General features: G+C 46.7%; 1 protein-coding gene across 1 annotated transcript in view; it reads right to left on the bottom strand.

Annotated features, from left to right (window-relative positions):
* The window catches only part of LOC144756202 (E3 ubiquitin-protein ligase TRIM39-like), a 154,223-nt gene that overhangs the window by 83,687 nt on the left and 48,310 nt on the right, over nucleotides 1-22,226 (bottom strand). The window contains exons 3-4 of the mRNA XM_078645809.1: nucleotides 15,845-16,075; nucleotides 9,820-9,842 (exon numbers count right to left, since the gene is read on the bottom strand). Of these exons, the coding sequence (XP_078501935.1) occupies nucleotides 9,820-9,842; nucleotides 15,845-16,075 (254 nt within the window). The remainder of the gene's footprint in view (nucleotides 1-9,819; nucleotides 9,843-15,844; nucleotides 16,076-22,226) is intronic.

Here is a 22,226-nt window from a genome sequence, read left to right as displayed (position 1 = left end):
GCACCTGCTGCTCTCCCTGGCACCGCCGCCAAGCACAGATGCCAAACCACAGCACAAATTTCAGGACGTTATCGGCATATGCATGCTCTTACACTGCTCCTGCTGGTGTAGGATATTTGGGTGTGTGTAAAAAGTTGCGGTTTGACTCAGCAGTTCAATAGTGCAGCTCGGGTCAGCTCCGCTCAGGTTGGGTGGGGCCAGATAAGGTCCCCGCAAGGCACAAGCATGACTAAGTCATGAGGTGAACACTGGAGCGCTCACTGCTTCCACTTTCACTTCCGGATCGGCATCCGGAGCAGTGATCACAGGCAGAAATAGGTTGCTATTGGACACAACAGTCTGTTAGGAAATAATCCCATCTAAATTACTTTGCTAGCCACTGAATACATACTTCATTTAAAAATAGAAATAGCACTCTAAAAGCAGGTATTGAACAAGCACTGCAGCCAGCTGTTATTTTTGGCCTTAAGGTGGCCACTTCTTCCGGAGCGATAGGAGCAGAGTTCTTCCGAGGCAGCGGGAGTTACTACTTCCTAGATGACGTAGGCTATTTCCGGGGTGGGTTATTTTCTATATTAACCAATCGTAGATCTTGCGGAGCAGTACATCGACCCAAGCTGTCCCATAAGTGTTTCTTCGCATGTCAGTCTGTGTAAACTTCCTTTCTGATTGGCTCTCCCCGCCCCAATTTTGTGTTAGTTTACAGTGAAAAGAATAGCACTGGCAATGCCCCGCGGTGGCGGCAGACGTGAAGGGCTGAGGCCGCCGATGCAAGTGCGGGGCTCCCATGAGTGAGGGAAGCCCCGCGTGTGTGCCAGGTGATGCGGCGGAGATACCAGGGGAGTCGCGACAAAAGAGCCAGGAGAGAGAGAGAGAGAGAGAGAGCCAGGAGAGAGAGAGAGAGAGAGAGAGCCAGGAGAGAGAGAGAGAGAGAGAGAGAGAGAGAGAGAGAGAGAGAGAGAGCCAGAGAGAGAGAGAGAGAGAGAGAGCCAGAGAGAGAGAGAGAGAGAGAGAGCCAGAGAGAGAGAGAGAGAGAGAGCCAGAGAGAGAGAGAGAGAGAGAGCCAGAGAGAGAGAGAGAGAGAGAGAGAGAGAGAGAGAGAGAGAGAGAGAGAGAGAGAGAGAGAGAGAGAGAGAGAGAGAGAGAGAGAGAGAGAGAGAGAGAGAGAGGGTTTGTGGCTGTGTGTGTGTGCGTGCGTGTGTGTGTGGCTGTGTGCCTGCATGAGAGAGATGGGGGGGTGGCTGTGTCTGCGTGTGTGCATGCGTGCGTGTGCGGCTGTGTGCGTGTGAGTGTGGCTGTGTGTGTGTGTGTGTGTGTGCGCGTGCGATTGCGAGAGGCTAACTTGCTGTGAATGTGGGACAGGAGATGTGCACGGCGCAGGGCTGTACATGCGCGCACACGAGGTGAAATCGCCGAGGGAAAGTGCGTACCCATCCCCTGTCCAACATTCCCGGCAAGTCGACAACAATAGGTCTTTCGCTGGACGCAGCGCTTCGTGCTCCAAACACCAGCGAGACCTAAAGGCCCCAGGTCCGAATGGAGTTCCGCCCATTCTTTACAAACAAGATGAGAATGGATGGGCAGCAGCGCTTGAACCCCTATTCTTGGAAATAAGATATTCCAACAGATTGCCAAGCTCCTGGAAGGGTTCAATCATGTCTCCAATTTTTAAGACAGGGAATACGTCTCTCCCACAAAATTATCGTTTGGTGGCCCTAATGGATAACGAGGCAAAGTATTTTGCAGGTACACTATTGGAGGAATTGCAGGTAGGTGCCGCAGAGAAATCCTTAATTCCAGTTAACCAGACCGGCTTTGCCAAATCAGTTGGGACAAGACTAATATCCTAACTATGGGTATGTTAATAGACCAGGCTGAATCAACTAAAATGCCCATCCACTTCTGTTTTATAGTCTATAAGGCTGCCTTTGACCAAATAAATCGGAACATTTTATGGTCCAAATTAAATAGTTGGGGGATACCAAGGCCTCTGTTAGACTTGCTGATTAACCTTCACATGGAAACATGGGTCCAGATAAAGCTGGGTGACGGATCACTCCTGTCCAGGCGCATACCAACCAATAAAGGTCTCAAACAGGGTTGTGTCTTGGCTCCTACACTATTCAATCTGTGTTTAGGATATCTTACCCAGATCCTAAATAGCTGTAACTCTCACGCCCCCAAGTTAGGAGGGCTTCAATTACTGTGTCTTCTCTTCGCAGACGATATAGTCCTTATCAGCCACACAAAGGTAGGGATACAACATCTTGTGGATGCTACATATGGCTATTCTGACACAAATGAACGGACCATAAACCTGGAGAAAATGCAGACAATGACGATTAGTAAGAACAAGAAAAAATCGTCCTCTTGGCACTGGAACAACGATCGAATTGAAGATACGTCAGTGTACAAATACCTAGGAGTAAAAATCGATAACAGTGGGCAGTTTACTATACAGAAAACCAGCATCAGAGGTAAAGGTCTTGCCTTGTCAATCTCTTTAAAAGCACTAAACAGAAAACTTACTGGGCCCTCCCTTCTACCTCTGGTACAAGTAATACGAGCTAAACTCCTGCCAACAATCACTTATGGGAGTGAAGTACAGAGAAGCAGAGACGCAACAACTCTCGATAATACAGTCAGAGCCGCATATAGAATTATTTTTAGCCTGCCCAAACGAACCTCACCGGCACAAATTAGGCTTGAGTTCGGTGTCCAGAAACAGCTCCTGGCAAGGCAGGGGTGCATACATAACTATCTGGGACAAAGTGCGAAAATCCAAACAAGGATCTCTAAATGAATATCTATGGATGGAGTTAGAGCAACACCCTGCCTCCCCAGCTGCCAAGTATCTTAAAAGTAGCCTGGCGAATACAGGCATAAAACAGATTTGGGATACCCCCACAAATCATATAACGTTTAAAAACCTGGTAAAAAAAACAATCAAACATCTTTCGTGGGTTGAAGATAAGGCAGCCCTCACAAAAAGGTCTCACGGCTGGATGACCCTGAACTCTTATACAACACAAGCACCACAGAGTTACCTTGGATTGGGTTATGCCAAAACTGCTCAAATGAATTTTTTAAAGTACAGGCTGGGCTTGCTACCCTGCATCCAACATTTTCCACATTGGCTGAAAGTCACTCTGCCAGTTATGTGGCTCAGTACCAGAGGATATGCTGCATTTGTTATGCTTCTGTGACAAAATGTTGGATGAACGAAAACATCTGCTTAAACGCTATTTTAATCAGCGAGGGGTATGTTCACGAAGACAAGCAGTTCTCGCCTGCTTTGCACCTCAGGATCCACAGTTGAACTGTAGTTTTGTGAAGTTCATGAAGGCGGTGGAAAAATGCCAACATTTTAATTCTAAAAGCTTTACATAATATTATAATACAAAACTTTACCTATTTCCAAGTCATCCAAAAAGGACGCATCTTTATTATTAAAAAGATTACAGTTCTGCCACATTATTACAATTTCGCTAAAATTCACGAACCTAAAATGAGTCTCTGCCCCACATCTACATCCGTCCACCCATACACATGCAGACGCTAAACAATGTAGTCCCTATGTGTTTATTCATCCATCTGTACATTCACTCCCATCCACCCAACTACAACTACATATTGATAAACCAGGATTCATCCAATAATCCATCAACCTATGTGCGATGTTTGTGGTGTATAGCAGCGGTGGCATTTGTTGAACGCGTTTGCACCGGCGGCACATCTCTATATTGTTATGACATGCACTAAATGTCGGTCAGCGCGTGCTAAAGTGACCACCTGTCTGGTACTTACACAGACCGTCCGTGGGGTCAGCTTACTATTCCTGTGTTTGCACTTCCGTATCGCATCACAAACACCACTTCTGACCATACTCCAGGACTCGTATGGAAATAGGAGGCACTGACAGTGTAAAGTGTGTAAGGTAACCTACGATTGGAACATTGGTTCTCGGCCAATCCTAGCTCACCGCACAGAATTCCGAAGTGCTAATTAGCTGTGGCGTGCGCCTGTGTGAGTGGTGGGTAAGCAGTATCTGACTACCAGTGCAATGTCTGGGTGAGTAAATGGTGGGTGAATGTGCAGGGTGAGCGGTGTCTGAGAGTAAGTGAAAGGTATGCAAGTGTTGTAAAGACAGGTCAGCAGCACAGCCAGAAAACGTTCCAGTATATAATCTATGTGATTAATAATAAGCTGTTTCGTTGTAAGTTGCCACCCTGCACAGAGACATAGGTTATGTCATCACTGGCGGACATTGGGGTCCAGAAGAAAGACCGAGTGTCCTCTTGGTACACAGTGAAGAGATAAAAGAAAAACTGAATACAGTTGCACTTTGCTGTACTTATTAATTTAATTGTGCCAAAAAAGTATTATTCTTCTTTGTTGCACAGAACAAAGGAAATCACAATGATACCGGCCGCCAGTATTTGACTGCGCCAGCAGAGTGTGTCACGTTCGAAAACGACCCGCGTGCCATGTTCGAAAACGAGTGCGATGAATTAACAGCTGAGTGGTCAAGGCCAGGACAAGTCATACAAAACCTGACCAATGCAGCAGAGGAAAGCCAAAGCGGATCAATGCTGGATCCAAAACACTGGAGCTGCAATTTAAACTTAAACATCCCACTGTCACACATGTGGGTGAGAGGTTACACTAGGCAAAGAATTAAGTTTAAAGCGCTTTGTTTGGCCTTTAAAATTATGAAGCTTTCCTCGCCGCCTGCACTTGCTAACTTGCTCACCCCCTATGTTCCTTCGAGGTCCTTGAGATCGGAGGCTCTTCATCTCGCGGTCTGCCCCCGTTTTAAACTCCGTAGGATGGGTGGCCGCTCCTACCGAGTGCTTGCCGCTGGGCTATGGAATTCTCTCCCGGTGCACATTCGAGCTTTGGATAATCTGTCCGTTTTTAGGCGTGCTATTAAAACTTTCCTGTTCTCTGTACTTGGTTAGCCGTCTTCTTTCTCCTTTCTGCGTGTTATGTTCTAGTACTTGTTCAAGCGCCAGGACGCCCCTTTGCTGGGGCAGCTGTGCGCAGTATAAATAATGTTAACATAACATAACATCTCTTTCTTAGAGAAAAAAAAGATGGCATTTTCTTTTCTTTCCCTTAAGAGTTAACTGGGCAAAACCACACCTAATATGGCTGAAAATAAAATGTACATTCGCATTCCAGCATTTAAGTATTGGTCCTCTTCCGGGTTCTCCATGTCTCAACAGAAAATAAAATACTGCAGAAATGTCAGCTATTGTGGCATAGTAGGCTATAAATAAGTACCACCTGTGCATCAAGGCTCTGCACATGCTGGCCTACACCTGGTTCAAACTGTTTGCCCGTAAAAAGCGCTACCTGAAACAGCACGGGCAACGCAGGTCGCACGAGAAGAAGGGCAAGGCCAAAGATGAGCTTTTTACTAGGGACCACCAAACACAAGTGGGCATGAGCCACCTGGCTGCTGGCCAAGCAAAGCAATGACCTGAGCTCACAGAGCCGCCAAGAACTGGTGCAAATCAGAACGGACCTTAAGCCGCCCTGCTGCCTCCTCTTTAACACGGACCAGCATGGTAAAATGCTCCGCATAGACTGCCAGTGCCAGGCCGATTAGGAGTGGGGGCAATGAAATGAAATGAAAAGACCATTTATATAGCGCGATAGATACCCTTAGGCGTCCCAGCGCTGCAATGATTACAGAAAGACAAGGGAGGGGGCGTGAGCAAAGAGAAACACAAACAAGATAACAACATGATTTACAACTGTTGGCTGAGCGTTTTAGGAAAGCCAAAACAGAAGTTCTGCGGATAAAACAGGACTTGGGCCTCGGGACACAGATAAGAGCAAACACATGAGGAAGAACAAGAAATAGCATGCTACAGTCAATAGAAACCGAGGAAAAGTAAGTAGCAAGCACAAGAGCCAATGAAAAGCAAGTGGGTGGTATGTAAGACCTGTTAAGAGATATATCAACAATAGATTTCATAAGCGAAACCTAATAAGTAGCATTAAAACAGAAATACAGTGGAGTGAAGTATCTCTGCTATGAAACAACATGGAGTAGAAGAAATTTCTTGCTTACAAAGAAAAAAGAAGCTATAGCAACGAATACAGCAGATGAACACTCCAAAAGAAAGAAATAACTTGGTCAATGCTCCAGAGAGAACACCAAAGGGAGACAGGAACGAACACACTATCAAATCGCACGCAGTTACCAATATTAAGCAAGGAAATGAGAGTGACAAGAAAGCCAACAAATGGTAAGTAATGGGCCCTTTTTAAGATTTTTATTTTTTTCAATTTAGACGCGATTTTGCAAGCATAGCGCAAGCGCAGATCAGGTAAAACCTAACAGGGAAGGTTTAGGCCTGGAAAATTGATTATTTTGATAGGTCTAATTGGAACTACACTACAGGCTGCAATTACAGGCTGGAGACATGTTTTGAAATGCTACTTTCGTGGGTGGCACAATGAGTACTGCAGGCCCACTAGTAGCATTTAATTTTCAGGCCCTGAGTACATGTAGTACATATACTAGGGACGTCTAATCAAATTACATGTGCCAATCAGGTGTAGGCCAAATATAACATGTTTTAGGGAGAGAGCAGAAGCACTTTAGCACTGGTCAGTGGTAACGTGCACAGAGCCCTTATGCAAACAAAAAACAATTGATTGGGGGTGAACCTGCATAGAGGGCTAAGGCCAACATCAGCTATTTGCTGTTCATTTTTTGTATTCACAAAAGAGACTAATCTATTCACAATGTCTGTTACACAATCCGGTTCTAGCAAAGCACACCTTTAATAAAACTTTGTCCTGCACTACTTTAGTTATTACAGGTTGTCCCCAATAGATCTTTCCAGACTATTTATTCTTGAAGGTTGGCTGAAGATGGCTCATAAGAATGTAATAATGCATCAACGCCGAAGAGATGGAACAAACAGAGTGATGGAGCAAGGATTCAAGAAAACGAAACTTGCTTGGAGCAATCCTTCATTAACTTTAACTAACAGTTAAAACTGTAGATGAGACAAAACTAATATACACCAAACACCGACATATGGGGAAAAAGCTTTAGTCATGCTTAATTAACCTTTTTGATGCTGATGACGGAACCGCCCCGTCATCAGCCGTGGTAACGCTGTGCTGATGATGGAGCGGTTCCGTCATGGCCCGCTCGCCGCACCTGCGCGGCGCGGATTCCGCGCCTGCGCTAGGCGTTCCATTGAGCGGGCGGGGCCATGACGGAACCGCTCTGTCATGAGCACAGCTCAACCGAGGCTGGTGACGGAGCGGTTCCGTCACCAGCATGGGCGCGCCGCGCGGCCGCCCCGCCCCCTTAGCGCTGCGGCGGAATAGCCGCCGCAGCGAAGGTGTTAATGTGGAATAACGTGCAACACGACTAAAACCCGCTTTAAGTTGGAAAAACTCTTTGCGCGTGTGCAAACAGAATTACGTAGAGATAACATGACTAACCCGCTTGGAGAGGGAAAAACTCTCACAAATGCGCAAGAAGGACTAACATGTGGTCGTGAGGCACTGCATGCCCTGCAGCTGCTTGCTTGAATTTAAGAGAAAGCTGCCATTGTAAATGCTTTTGCTCAGAAAAATAACAACAACATGGGATAGAGTAGAAGTGGGTGGTGAACAGTGAGGCTTATAAGTTTAAGAAAATAACATCTGTTTATGATTCTTTTATTTATAGTGTGCATTTGGGCCTGTTATGCCTATGACAGAGGGAGGAAAAAAGCGGTGGATGACAATAAGTTGCGCATGCTCAGTGGATTCATAATGTGACCCGATGACCGGAAAGCTGAATAATTGCCAGACACCAAGGACAGAAGACGTGGGAAAGAGAAGACTTGTATCACTCGTCTATGTAGCCTGTATTGAATGAATTATTAAAATGGCAACACTATATGTATGTAAAGAGAAAATTATGAATGAGCTAAAGGGGAAGGGTATGCGAAACAATAGTACCTTAATAAAAATGAATATGTCAGCATAGTATGATGGAGACTTCCCTAGCCCTGTCCAATCACATTTCGTTTTTTACTAATATTCGCAACTATGGAGGGTGGGACATGTAGAAATAAAGACTATAAATAGAGCAACTTAGAGAGCAGCATCGAGAGAGCATCAAGATCATCGAGAGAGAGAGGCGAGAGATGCTGCTTCTGGGTCGAGAGAGAGAGAGCTGTCTGGGAAGATTCAGATCCAAACGACAGCCTGATTAGATTTGAAGATTGCAGAAGAACATTGAGGAGGGAGAGAAGGAAGCGCCCTGGTGCGTTGGGTATTGACCCTGTCCTGTTCCTGTCGTATAGTCTTTGTCTCCTGAATGATTCTAATTCAGGGGACCCCACCAGTCCTTTGGCCAGAGGGATGGCTTTCAATAATTCTATTAGGTAAATATTATTCTGTCTCATAATTTGCATATTCTTTTGCAAATGTATTTTGTTTTGTGCCTTCCGTCTCTACATCTATCCACTCTTCTGCACCGATTTTGCTGAATGAGCTTGGTGTCAATAGATGTATTTGCTAAATGAATTTTTCTCTCCCATATGAAGAATGATGGAGTTTGCACTGTGAATTTGTTTTAATGAGCGTTCAATTTATGACAGAAAATCTTAGATAAAACTTAAGAATCTTACCCAGAGTCTGTGGTTATTGCACATAGATCTGTGAATTAGTTAGATAACTGTTAATATCACCATCAACTAACTCAACTAATGGGCCATCGACCAGAGCAAAGAGTGTTGATCTTTAACCGCATGCGTGCGGTCGATATTCTGCTGCTGCGCTGGGATTTACAAAAACCCATTATTCATGACGAGCTGGGCTCGTCATGAGCGTGCGAGGAGGCTACCTCATGACGAGCCCAGCTCGTCATGAGCGTCGAAGGGGTTAAAGATTAGTTAGGTAGTGCATATTGTTCAAAATTGATTGAGTTTACATTAAGTTAACTAATCAGAACTTAAGTGAATTATAAAACTTGACCCCCAGCGGATTTGCCAGAGATTGTGGATAAGCATTTGGGTAAATGTGTATGGGCCCCATTGAAATATTTTTTGTTGTGAGGTGTTTATCCCATGTCTTCCGCTGGACCAAGATACTAGCAAATCTTATGCACAGATAGAATATTCTCACGACCGCTTTAATCCGACCTGCGCTCCATGGCACTCAGTCTTAACTTTTTACTCTGACCCAGTCTCGCATAGCCAGATACCCACGATTGGGCTGTATGTGCTAGATTTAATTAAAACACTCATTAAAAAAATGTATATAACCGGTATTAATGATTGGATTGAATTGGTTTTGGTGCCATTTTATTTGTTAAAATTACTCTATTTTTCTCAATTATTGTGGGATTTTTCATGTGCTGCATTTTCACATTACTGTTTGTGCTGCCGAAATACAGCACCAGAAAAATGTCTCCAGCACTTAGACCACTGTGCTTGCTCCTTGTGGAGAAGCACTTTAACAAGGACCCTTCTGTATATCATTTACAGGTCTATCCATGGTTACGCCCACATTTGCATATGCAAATGCCCTAGGCACAACCACATCACCATGTGAAATGACCATGCCTGCTTACCTTTAGAGCACTTCCACACTGTGACCTTAAAGATCTGGCAATCTAAAATATAATTCAAACTTCAGACGCAACACCATATTATGTACCAAAAGGGACAAGAAACCACATTTTGGTGAACATTATCCATTACAAAAACATATACTGTAATAAGGTGGAGGAATATTAAAATCAAGCAGGTACAAAGGCAAATCTCAAATGTACAAGAAAGGAAGAGAACGTACCTGTTCAAGAAGATCTTCACATCCTAGGGAGGAAAGGAGATCAAGAAGATAAATATTCACCCCCACAATGCTGAGCATTGATTTCCTTCATGAAGAGACATTGAGCCACTATTGGGGAACAAGCCGATTTTCTCAATGATGGGAAGACCCTTTTACCCTATCGAGCCACCAGCCAGAGATATGGATTGTGACTGAATCAACAATTACAGTACATAACACACATCAAACTGTTACGCTATTTTATTAAACACTTATAAAGAATAATTTTGGCACAACAATTACAAAAGAGAATTTACAGAGGTGCAAGGACAAAGGTCTTAATCTGCTTCCTGTAGCCTAAATGAAGCAGATGCTTTTAATGGTTACGGAGACGCCTTTCAAATCGAGAACCCATATGTTCATGGGACCTTTTGTGATAACTTCATTATTAACATATATCAAACGATACATTTATTAAGAAATGATGTTCTAATCATAAATATTGATCTTTTCATCATCGTGACACAAACAGAGAAGAGGACAGCCTTATCTCATTGTCTGGATTAAAAGAAGGTAGTATCCCAACCCAACTGCCCTGCTCTGCCACTGTGTGAAACACACTCACAATGTCCATCTTCCCAGCCCCAGGATTAAAAAGCAAGTCCAACATCTCTGCTCTTTGACCTTTTCAAGAGATTATACATTCATAAAGGTGGGAAGGGTATTGTTGTGGAGCTGAAATACACAAAACAAATAAATTCCAACAGATGGTCTGACTATGTTTCGGCACTATATTTCACACTAGTCCCCTGTATGTGTCAGCCAGGAATCTTATAACCTCTTTCCGATGTGTCTGAATGTTTCAGAGTTTTTGTGTGGAGGATGGTCCATGGCATTGGCATCCAGTTTCAATGGTTTTAGCAACTCTTCAGGGCGTATTAAAATGTTGTGGAGTCGTTGGGTTTGCTGGCACCTCGTCACCAGTGTCAAAACTAGGTAGGACATTCGCCGATTATACAAATAGGGGATATTCTCAAGAACGTGTGCAAATCATCGGCAAAATAGGCTATCGCAATGTTCCATATTGCGGTCTATAGCGTGAAAATAACTCTGTGTTAACGTCCTATTCTAACACGGCGGTAACATGCGATAGTCTCCAGATAACGCAGCAAATGTCCATGATAAAGTCCCCAGGACGGCGATAAAAATCTAAACCCCAACGTGAAAAAAGGTGCGATGGGCCCAACCGCGATGACAAAATCATCGCTACGCTGCGCCAGGCCTGCAATTCACACACGTCAGGTGGGAAAAATCACTATAAAAAGTAGAAAAAACACATACAAAGAAAAGCAAAACAACAGCGAAGCACAATGGAGGTAGCCGGAGCAAGTACAGTGGACAACCAGAACCCCACAAGCACCCCGGAGGACCAGCCAGGGACCTCGGGGTCAGGGAAGGAAGAGAAGAAGACGAAGACGTGGTTCAGTCCGCAGGAAAACAGGATCCTGATAACGGAGGTGATAGAACCCCATCAACAACTGTTTGTCACCTCCACTGTGTCATTGGCAACAAAAAATGGAATATGGCAGTCCATCATGGACAAGGTGAATGCAGTCTGAGTACTGAAGAGGACAATGGAAGTGGTCAAGAGGCGCTGGAATGATGTGAAGTGCAAAACAAAGCAGAAACTCGGCAACAACCGGAAGGCAGCAATGCAGAGTGGAGGTGGGAGTCCAGCGCCACAGGAGGAGCTAGACGAAATGGAGGAAATGGTGTCCACAGTCATCAGTGGGGAAACGTTGGCAGGAGTTGGGGGATTGGACACTGCTCAACATGACCTGACACAACAGCACCAGGGTGAGTAACGACCAGGGACTGGGAGGGATGGGGGGAGATGGGCACAATGGCACACTTTCACAATTAAGTAGAACTCATCTGCGGACAAACCAGGCCCCAGACCTCAAACTCCTACCTAGAGACCAATGTACCCAAGTATGCAACATCACAGCACTGTAGAAGCACAGAAGTCAAAGGCACACCGCATGTAAGGGAGAAGGGGCAGCAAAATCAGAGCTGCAGGGGCGACTCTCCCAAAATGCAGTACACACACAACATGCAGAGCACATCAACATCGATAACAATGTGGTACAAAGCGCAACACGTCCACAACAGTACAGAGGACACAACTGGTGCCGCTTGTGTGTAGAAACTGGCCAATCATATTTGGCAGTGAAGGGAAATGTGAGATGATAATGTACAAACACACATCTGTGATGTTGTCGAAATGTCCACTGTCCCGCATCAAATAGACAGCTCCTCCCAAACAGTCACAATGTACACTGTCATGCAGTCTGTATGTAAATATGTACAATGCGTCAACATACATGTGAACACAATGTTAAACTGCATCTCCCATTCACATAGCAGAGGGAAAACCAACACCTCAGGCAGAGCAGGCCGAACCTCTCTTCTCTGATGACGAAGAGGACCAGACAACTTCGACCCCGACGCTCTATAACAGCTCGTGGACAGCCTCTGCATCCCTGCTTCAGGAGCAGGGCAGCCCAGCTGCAACGAGGAGACTCCACCCCCTGCACAGAATACACAGCAGGCAGCACCCACCACCACAGCTGCCTCCAAGGACCCCTACGAATAACTCATGGCCTTCCAACGCAGTGTGTTGGGGTGCCAGGAGAAGCTGGCTGAACAGCTCACAGTTCCTAACGGACACCCACAGTCCGCTCCATGCTCTCCAAGGATCCATGGCTGACATCGCTGGAGTCCTGACTTGGAGACAAGAACAACTGTCTAGTCAGAGTGGCTCCAGCGATGTCACCCAGGAGTTGGGACACCCATATTCACACAGATGGGTCATGTCTATGATCATTCAAGAGTGGAAGTATGGATGAATGTAGGGTCAGTGATTCCCCCTTACGTCCATGTTGCTCATGTTGTGCATGTTGTGGGACATGGGTGGCGCCGACACTACAACAGAGACACATGCATTAGTTACTTCCTTGTCCAGCCCAGGACGGAACCACGCCCAGAGCCCCGGGGTCATTGTTCACACCCCTACGCTGGACTGGCATACACCAGGCCAGCCCACTCCGCTTATGCTCACGGGAGGGTGACGGATGACAACGCTACATGTCCCAGGTCTTCCCTGTCGTGTTCTGCTGATCACTGGTCTAGTTTTCAGCATGCCACAGCCACTCCCTCATGGCTGGTTTACACCCACACCACACCTATCAAGCAAATGCGTCCCAGGACATGTGACCCTGCCAATAAAAAGGACCAGGCGCACGTGATGGACACCATTGCCACTCTCTATCTGGGTGTATCCGTGTGGTTATTATTTATTCATGAGGGCCAAGGGCCCAGCCACATCAAATTCCCCAGTGCCGGAGGAGACATGTTGGCGTCCACACCACAAGACTCAATCATAAAGTATCCATGACTTGCGATGCACAGACTTGGTGGCATCGTGAAACATCCTTTACAACGCAACCATTACATCGCACTACATTTACAACAAAATCATTACATCGCAACATCCTTTAAAACGCATGTCACTACAATGCGGGCATTACTACTCATACCATTACAACGTATGACACTACAACTCATGTCACTACAACGCAGGCATTACAACGCATACCAGGCTGCCATGGTCGAGGGCCCCGGGCTTGGAGCTTGCACCGGTATGTGGTGGGCCCTCTTGGAGGCACGCCGGTGGCGGAAGGTGAGCAGTGAGGCATGGGTGCGCTGGGGCGGGCAGTCACTGCTGGGCTGTGGGAGGGGCAGGGTTGCAGCAGCCTGTGTACTAGGGGCGGGCAAGCGATGATTGCGTGTGCAATTGTATGTACTCTGCCATTCATAAATCTGGACTCTGTTTCAAATAAAGGACCTGGTGGACCGCAGTGCTTACTGGCACATGGTTGGAGACACACCAGTGGCATCAGGTGAGCAGTGAGGCCTGGGTCCACAGTGTCGGCACTCTCTCTCCCTCTCTTCTTTTCACTGTCTCTCTCTCTCTCTCCCTCTCCCTCTCTTTCTCTCTAGTTCTATCTCTCTCTCTGTCCTTGGATGAGCGCATGACACACCTAATCTAGAATTTTGTCTTGCAGCTTGTCATGAGGAGATCTGCCATGACTCTTCAAAATAGTTGTTTTGTGTTTAATTTGAATACAATTATTTGTTTGGAAATTGAATGATTCTCCTTTTTCTGGCCACACATTCTTGTTGGGTATTGTGATTGTGCGACATTAGGCAAATTGTTTTGTTCATGATTTTGTGAGGTTGATGTGACATATCTTTGTCCGGGGTGGGGGGGGGCTGGGGTAGGGCCCCCCTTTCTGGGGGGGGTGGCGGTGGGTGTTGTGGCCCTCTTGGGTGTCCGTGCTGCATGATCAGTGGTTCCATGGCATCTGTTCTTCAGGTGTGGCGCTGGGCTGGGCTCCCTGTTCTGGTGCAGGTTGTCTTCCGACTTTACACCAGGTAAGAGCAGGTGTTAAATCCCTGCTGCTAACGCGCCTTATCGCATGTTCTGTGATCTTATCGCCCATCTGGCTGGGCATTGAAAATGTTGCAGAGTGGTGTTTTTGCTGCTTTTCCCACGGGAACGCCTACTCTGCATATCATTAGCGTTAGTTGCCGGGGTCATCGGTGGCAATGTTTTTTGCGGCTGCTATAGCAGGAAAACTGGTGATATGGACTGATAAGAAGCACCAGCTTGTGAATGGGGCGATGAATTTATCGCGACTTTGGCTGCGATGAAGTACCGATAACTCGGAGATAAGTCCTTGGGAATATGCCCCATAGTTTATTAGCTCAAATGATGCAATTGGCCCTGGAAGCCTTCCATGTCCAACTGTCACTGAGCTAAACACCACAATCTTTACAGAGCGAAAGCAGCGTGCAAGGACATGAGTAGGTGGCTCTTGAGAAGAAAACTGCTCTATTCTGTTGTGCCAAAGTACAACAGTGTGCTGCTTGCTTTGCCTTTATTTTTTGCCATGTTTTGAATAAATAGATATATATAAAAAAAATTAAAAAAGGGAGTAGGTGTCCCACACTCTGGAAATGGTCGCAAGATACAACAGCTTTCATAAATCACAGCTTTGATGTAAATAACCCTAGTTACGAAGACTGAATGGAACTTTACATGGTTGCATGGGGGAGGGGGCGCAGAAGTTTGTTCTCTCACAGCAGTACAAGTAAAAGGCCTGTCTTATCACTATGATTACACTGCCACCTCTACCTCAGAGCTGACTCAGTGAATTGGATACGCCTCGGTGGTCCTGCATGATTCTTGAACTCACTGGGAGATCTGTGCAGGGTCATTTATAAAAACATCTAAGGCATGGTAGTGTCATTTTCAGGGACCAGCAGAGGGCTTTCATCCCAACAAAGTGACTGATGAAACAGACTTGTTGAAAGAAAGACAGATAGTACACAGGTGACAGAACATTAAAAGCACTTCTACTTTTCACAAACAAATGCACATCAATCACATTTTTGCTGACTGAACATAGCTTATGAATGCAAGCCGTCCCCCAGAGTGATGTTGGGATCACGTTTTAATGAGAGTATGCAGGTTTTTTTTAAAGGACAAAGGCTGATCATAGTGAAGTAGGGAGAATAAATCAATGAAACTAGCATTTTTTGTAAAGTAAAATAAAACAATTGACCCATTTTTTTATAGGTAATGTTTCTGTTCTAGCTGAAACAGATATTCTGTCCACTCTCTCAATCACAATGTTGTGTTTACTGGTCCCTAAAGAATAAATGTCATTCTCTTTACTTAGAGTACCCTCCCACTCCTCGTGCAATTTTACATGGCCCTCAAGCAATGTTGAGAGGTGCAAGAACAAAAAAAATAAGGTTTGAATGAAGTTTGTCAGTGGTTCCAAATGTTACTTTTTCCTTCCTCTAGTTCTAGAGACATTTATTTCTCGCCTACAGTAGTTCCACATCCTGCAGCTGACACTTCTCCCTCAACAAAGTTGTACTCTTCTACTTCCTTCCTTGGATGTTGAATTCTCACCTTCAGTAGCTCCACATCCTGCTGCTGACACTTTCCCTCCATCTCTGTGATAATGTCCTGGTGGGTGGATTGCTGCTTCTCCAGATCACTCAGTTTTTCTTGAATGTTCTTCATATTTTCTTTATGTTCATTTTCCAGTTTGCTCAGAAGTTGTTGTTCTTCCTTGTCTAGAAACGTCTTCAGAAGTTCAAATGTACTACGGATCACCCCCACCTGGTTCTTGAAGTTTCCCTTTATTAAAATAAGCAAACAAAGCATAATATTTATGTATTTATATGATACACCCATGTGTAATCACATTTGTCTGCATCTGACCGATACAATGGTATACGTCACACACACACACATAAAATTACATACGTAATGATTTCTTTAAGATGCTGTAAGAAAGTGGCTCTGTATAAAATGGCCTAAAATAAGGTACAATGTGCACAGAGTCCACAGTCTCCAGAGGTATGGCAGAGGTTAAAGTTAATATATAACCTTACTCTCCAAAGTGTTAGCCTGGTCGAGCAGTAAGGCATTACCAGAGGGTCGTGCAAAGCATGCTCCTCTCCTGTGGGAGGGGGGCAGGAGCCTAGCTGTGATTGGGCAGGGCTCCCCATCTTCAAGATGGCCAGAGCCCAGAGTTGTGCTTCACCTCGCCTCTCCCACCTGAGAGGTGGAGTTGGCACAGGCTGGCACACCCCCTTCCTGACAAAGGGTTTCCCGCCAGTCTTCCCGCCAGAGTGGGGGTCAGAACTGGTGGCAGCCAGTTGCTGAGTACAGAAAGTGGTCTGGAGAAGCTCACAAAGGCGGAATGCCTTTGAAGCTTCCCCTGCCCATCCTGGGGGAGGAGGCTTGGCACCTCGTCCCAGGATATGCATTGTTGCAGGTCCAGGAGAGCGGGGGCTCTCCACCCAGGGGTCCAGCAACATGTCTGCAGTGTGGCAGCCTAGGCAGCCTCTCAGACAAGATGTGGATTGTAGGTTAGGTTTCAGGGGGCATCTCTAAGATGCCTTCTGTAGGGCATTTGTCATTAAATGCCACACTGGCATCTGTGTGGGTTTAATGTGCTGAGAAGTTTGATATCAAACTTGTCAGTCTTCAGTGTAGGCATTATGGTGCTGTGGAGTTCGTAATGACAACCTCCCAGCACCATATACTCTTAATGGCATCACTGCGCTTACAGTGCCCAGAAATGGTCCTGGGTACTGTAGGGGCACAGGGCTCATGCACAGGTGCCCACACCACTGGCATAGGGCACCCAGCTAGAGGGGTGGCTGATGTATGCCAGGGCAGTGGGTTTGTGGGCATGGCACACAAGGATGTGTGCCATGTCAACTCTTTTGTTTAGTTCTGCACCAGGGCACTCAGCCTGCAAAGGCAGTGTGTGTGTGTCAGGGTTCAGGGCCCCTAAGGGTGGCACAATAAGGGCTGCAGCCCTTAGGGGTCTTCTCTGGTCACAATGCCCTGGGTACCTAGGATACCATTTACTAGGGGATGACATGTGGCCAGAGATGACAATTGGGTTTAGGCTTTAGTACAGATTTTAGGGAAGGAACACAGGCCCTGGGTACCGGATTGGCAGGGACCCAGGGCACACCAAGGAAAAGTGCATCAGGTATCAGGCAAAACGTGTGTGTGGGGTGGGTGGCGTACTGCAACAGAAACTCACTTTCTTACAGATGCCATATAGAATCCGTCATAAACAATCAATCTGCATGACAACACAACAAAGATTCAACTTTGTCACTCATTTTTTGACCCAACGTCCCATCACAAGCTTTTATACACCACTGAATAACCCAAAGATTTACTAGTAATATGAGCTGCAGACCCTTACAGCCCATCAATTGTATATATACAAAAATAAGAAAAAAAGGTTACAAGAGGAAAAGCTAGAAAAAACTAATTAAAATATATCCAATTACAAACACACACTGGAGGCTCTTAACTACTTCAGTAATATACTTTGTTTGATGGGTTTCTGCTGTGACTGGCCAGGATGCATGGCCATACCATTATCAGTAGCGGAACAAATGCTTCTGGTTCTAGAGAATTGGAAGATTCTCTGGTAAATAGATTAGGCCAGTTTGGTGTAAAGCACACTGTTCTATGTAGTGCTCAAAAGACCAGCCACATGGGCTGACAAACGAGGCGGATACATTGGCATCTCAGGGCTGTGGGAGGGGAGAATGGTCACTTTTTTGTCAGTGTATGTTCCGCCGGGTCTTCAGACAGACACCTTCCGAGATCTGTGCGCGATTTTCTTAACTTTGCTCGTGGGGATACTGATTGTGGGTGGAGATTTTAATGCTGTGATGGATGGTGAAGTGAATAGGCACCCAGCTCGAACTCTGACGCCGTCTCAGAGGTGGTTGCCGGACTTCGTAGCAACAACTGGGCTTACAGATGGGTGGAGATTGAGGAACCCAGACAGAGTGCACTACACACACGCCTCTGCTGCGCACCACTCCTTATCGAGAATAGACTATGTCCTAGTACCAGCGTCGCAGGCAGCATGGATCCGTGAGGTGCGCCATATGGGCAGGGGGATTTCAGATCACTCTCCAGTCTGGCTCAGGGTGGCGGTGGGGCAGAGAGATGCGGAGAGGAATGCCCCCAATAATGCATGGCACCTGAGGGACCCTGACACCAGGAAGGAGGAGGTACAAGTCACAGAACGGTATTTCCAAGAAAATGTGGGGACAGTCAAGTCGGCACAGTCTCTGTGGGAGGCATACAAGACGGTCATCAGAGGGGAAGTCTTATCACTGGTATCGGGGATCAGGAGGATGGGCCGGCAGAGGTGGACAGGATGGAGGCAGAGTTGACAACTGTGGAGGGGGAGGTGTCAAGAGATGCTACCCCCGAGGGAATGCACCGTTTGCGACTCCTCCAAGATGAATATAAGAGCCTGGCTAGGGACAGGGCCAAAGTGCAGCACGCAGGCACCCAGAGTAGGGTATATGAACACGGCGACAAAGCAGGGAAACTGATTGCGTGGTTGGAGAAAGGGGAGTGGGCGTCGAGGTTGGTGCCTGAGTTGCAGAGAGGAGAGTTAGGCAGGGTGACGGATCCGCAAGTGATAGTAGAAGAGTTCGCTGCTTATTATAGATCAGTGTATACGTCTGCAAGCAACTATACGGAGGCCGAAAATGCGGCTATGGTACACGACATCCAAATGCCCGAGCTGTCGGAAGAGGACAGGAAGTACCTAGACTCCCCCCTCACGAATGACGAAGTGGCGCAGGCCATTAGAGGAGTCCATTCCGGGAGGGCCTCGGGCCCGAACGGAATCCCCATAGAGCTGTATAAACTCAATGCGAATAAGCTAGCACCGCTTCTCCGTGCCATGTTTGTTGAGAGCAAGGGGAAGGGCCAACTCCTGTACGACCAACGAGTGGCAAATATTATTGCCATTCACAAAGAAGGTAAGCCCAGGACACTATGCTCTTCTTACCGACCAATCTCACTATTAAAAGCCGAACCTAAGGTGCTGGCAAAACTGCTGGCGACCAGGCTAGCAAAGGTCATTACCACTCTGGTCTACCCGGATCAGTCGGGCTTTATGCGGCGCCGAAATTCGGCCCTAAACTTACGGACGCTGCATGGGATTTTGGGAGGCGCATCAAAGATACATGAACCGGCGTCCCTGTTGTCGTTAGATGCGACCATGGCCTTTGATAGGGTTGAGTGGCCCTATTTATTTGCAGTCTTGGGAAAGATGGGTATCGGCCAAGAGTTCATAGGATGAGCCGGTCTCTTGTATACGGGTCCCCTTGCCAGGGTAGTGGTGAATAACCACAAATCCGCTGACTTCCTTCTGGACAGAGGCACACGACAGGGGTGCCCGCTGGCCCCACTATTATTTGCTCTGGCACTCGAGCCGCTGGCGGCGTGGGTCCGTTGGGACCGATCGATTAGAGGGCTGCATTGGATGCCCGAGTGGGAAGATAAGATCTCGCTATATGCAGATGACATTCTGCTTTATCTCACTACTCCCAGGGAATCTTTGATCAATTTTCTGGATGCCCTGGCAATATTCGGGAGGTACTCTGGCTTCGCCGTTAATTGGGCGAAGTCGGTGCTTTTCGTCCTCAGCGGAGATCCCCCGGTCATTCCGGGTTCATGCCCACTGCAAGTTGAGCCAGTGGGATTTCGATACCTGGGCATATATGTGACCATGGACCCGAAGCTGAGATATGATAACAACCTGGGGCCCCCAATGGCTAGGTTCCGCAGAGATGTGGCGAGATGGAGATCGTTGCCGCTCTCCCTTCTCGGTAGAGCAGTGCTGTTTAAAATGATGGCCCTTCCACGCTTCCTATATGCGCTTCAGAATTCGATGGATCCGGTACCCTCCTCATATTTCAAGGAAATAGAGTCCCTCCAAAGACAGCTTCTCTGAGATGGCAGGCCCCGTATTGCTTTTCCAAGCTTACTCTTCCCTGGTATGACGGGGGGGATTGGTTTGCCGGACCTCCGGAAATACTACTGGGCCTCTCAACTAGCGGCGATAAATCACGCTGTCTATGGGTCTCCATCAGACCCCGGATATGCGATGGATCGCGGTCAGATACCAGGGGGAGATATTACAAGAGCTTTATATGGTAGGAATGTCCGGTTTCCCCTTGTCGGGCCACCGGCGCATGCGGTACAAGTGTGGCATGCTGCCACCCGAAACCTTAAGTGGGACGGGAGGCTAACTCTGGCGACCCCATTGTGGAATTCGGAGAGATTGGGTAGCCTATGGAAAACGAAGGGCTTTGATAAATGGGACCTCATAGGGATCTCACAGATTAAGGACGTTTGGGGGAAAGACGGGATCCTTACATTTGACGCTCTACAGGGGAAATTTCATCTGCAAGAGAGTGAGCGTTACAGATACCTTCAGGTCAGACATGCCCTACTTGCAAATATTCCTAGAGACAACACGCGCCCGGAGGCCTCCCCTTTGGAGGACCGGGTACTAGATGGCCATCTCCCAGAAAAAAACGATTTCATTGATATATAAAAAACAAATCAATCACATGGGGTATCCATTGGCGGCTATTAGGGAGCAGTGGGGCGCAGATGGCCTGGTTTTGGATGATGAGGACTGGAGAGAGGCAGTCTCCTCCCCGAAAGTAGTAGCCGTCCAAATGAGACTTAGGCTGGTCCAATTGAAGATCCTTCACAGATCCTACACCGCGGGAACTCGGTTAGTGCGGATGGGTCTGGCGGATAGCGGGGAGTGTCGGAGAGGGTGCGGGGAGATTGGAACATTTATGCATATATTGTGGCATTGCCCTGAAATACAGAACTATTGGGTCAAAATCCACAATAAGATCCGAGAGGTTATGGGGGTGGCGTTGGCGCTGGAGACCGAAGATGTGTCCTGAATGTTTGGGAACCTACGGACCTGAACTCATTTGGGAAGCGGTGGGTGACCTTGGCGTGCATGATTGCCAAACGTAACATTGCTCAGTTGTGGGGAGCCAGTCAGGTGCCCCAGATTGGGAAGTGGATGGAGGATTTGGACTGGTGCATGTTCAGGGAGAGGTCTGTATATGTCGCCAGGGGATGCCCCGGGAAATGGGGGAAGGTCTGGGGCGCTTGGAATGGATACAGAGGGGATATTTGCACACCTCCAGATGTTAGAGAAGTGACAGTAGCGTTGGAGTCCTAGTGATCCATAAATGTTATCCAGTAAATTCATTTTGTAATACAGAAATGTATATTCGATTAATGTGAAAGTAATGTACGTCACCTGATGCTTTTTCTTTTGAATATGTCAATAAAAAGATCTTTTTAAAAAAAAAAGACCAGAAGCCAGTGAAGAGCACTAGATGATGAGAGATGGATGAGCACGGAGGTAGTGCCACAATAACCAATCCTTTGAGTACTGATGAGTTTGGAGACAATAAGATCCTAGATAAAGTGAGTTGATGTCATTCAGAGGAGTCATAATAATAGATTGCTTATACAAATACAAGCTTATTTATTCTTCCCTCTGGCTCAGACTGCCATGGTACAACCAAGCTCCTCACCTGCAGTGTACATTGTTAAGGATACTCCTGTGCCTCTTACCTTCAAGTCAGATTGTGCCCCAGGTCTATCACAGCCATCACTCACGGTAAGGGGTATTGTCCAGACTCTCACCTTTAACTGTCAAGGGTACTCTTATGTCCTTCCCATCCAGCTCTACCAGGGGTACCTCCATGTCTCTCATCTCCAATTGTGTTTGTCACTCGTACCCCAGGTTTCTCAACTCCAGTTCCGATTTCAGGGGAACCTCAAGAGTTTTGACTCCAGTTTTGACCATCTGAAATGCCTACATGACTTTCCCCTCCTGTTGTCAGGTGAATCCACAGGTCTCGTACCTCCAAGTAAGTCATTATTACCAAGTCCATCCCCC

This window comes from Lissotriton helveticus, chromosome 5_1 (genome assembly GCF_964261635.1).
Source record: "Lissotriton helveticus chromosome 5_1, aLisHel1.1, whole genome shotgun sequence".
Taxonomy (NCBI): domain Eukaryota; kingdom Metazoa; phylum Chordata; class Amphibia; order Caudata; family Salamandridae; genus Lissotriton; species Lissotriton helveticus.
This window is presented reverse-complemented; position numbering and strand designations above follow the sequence as displayed.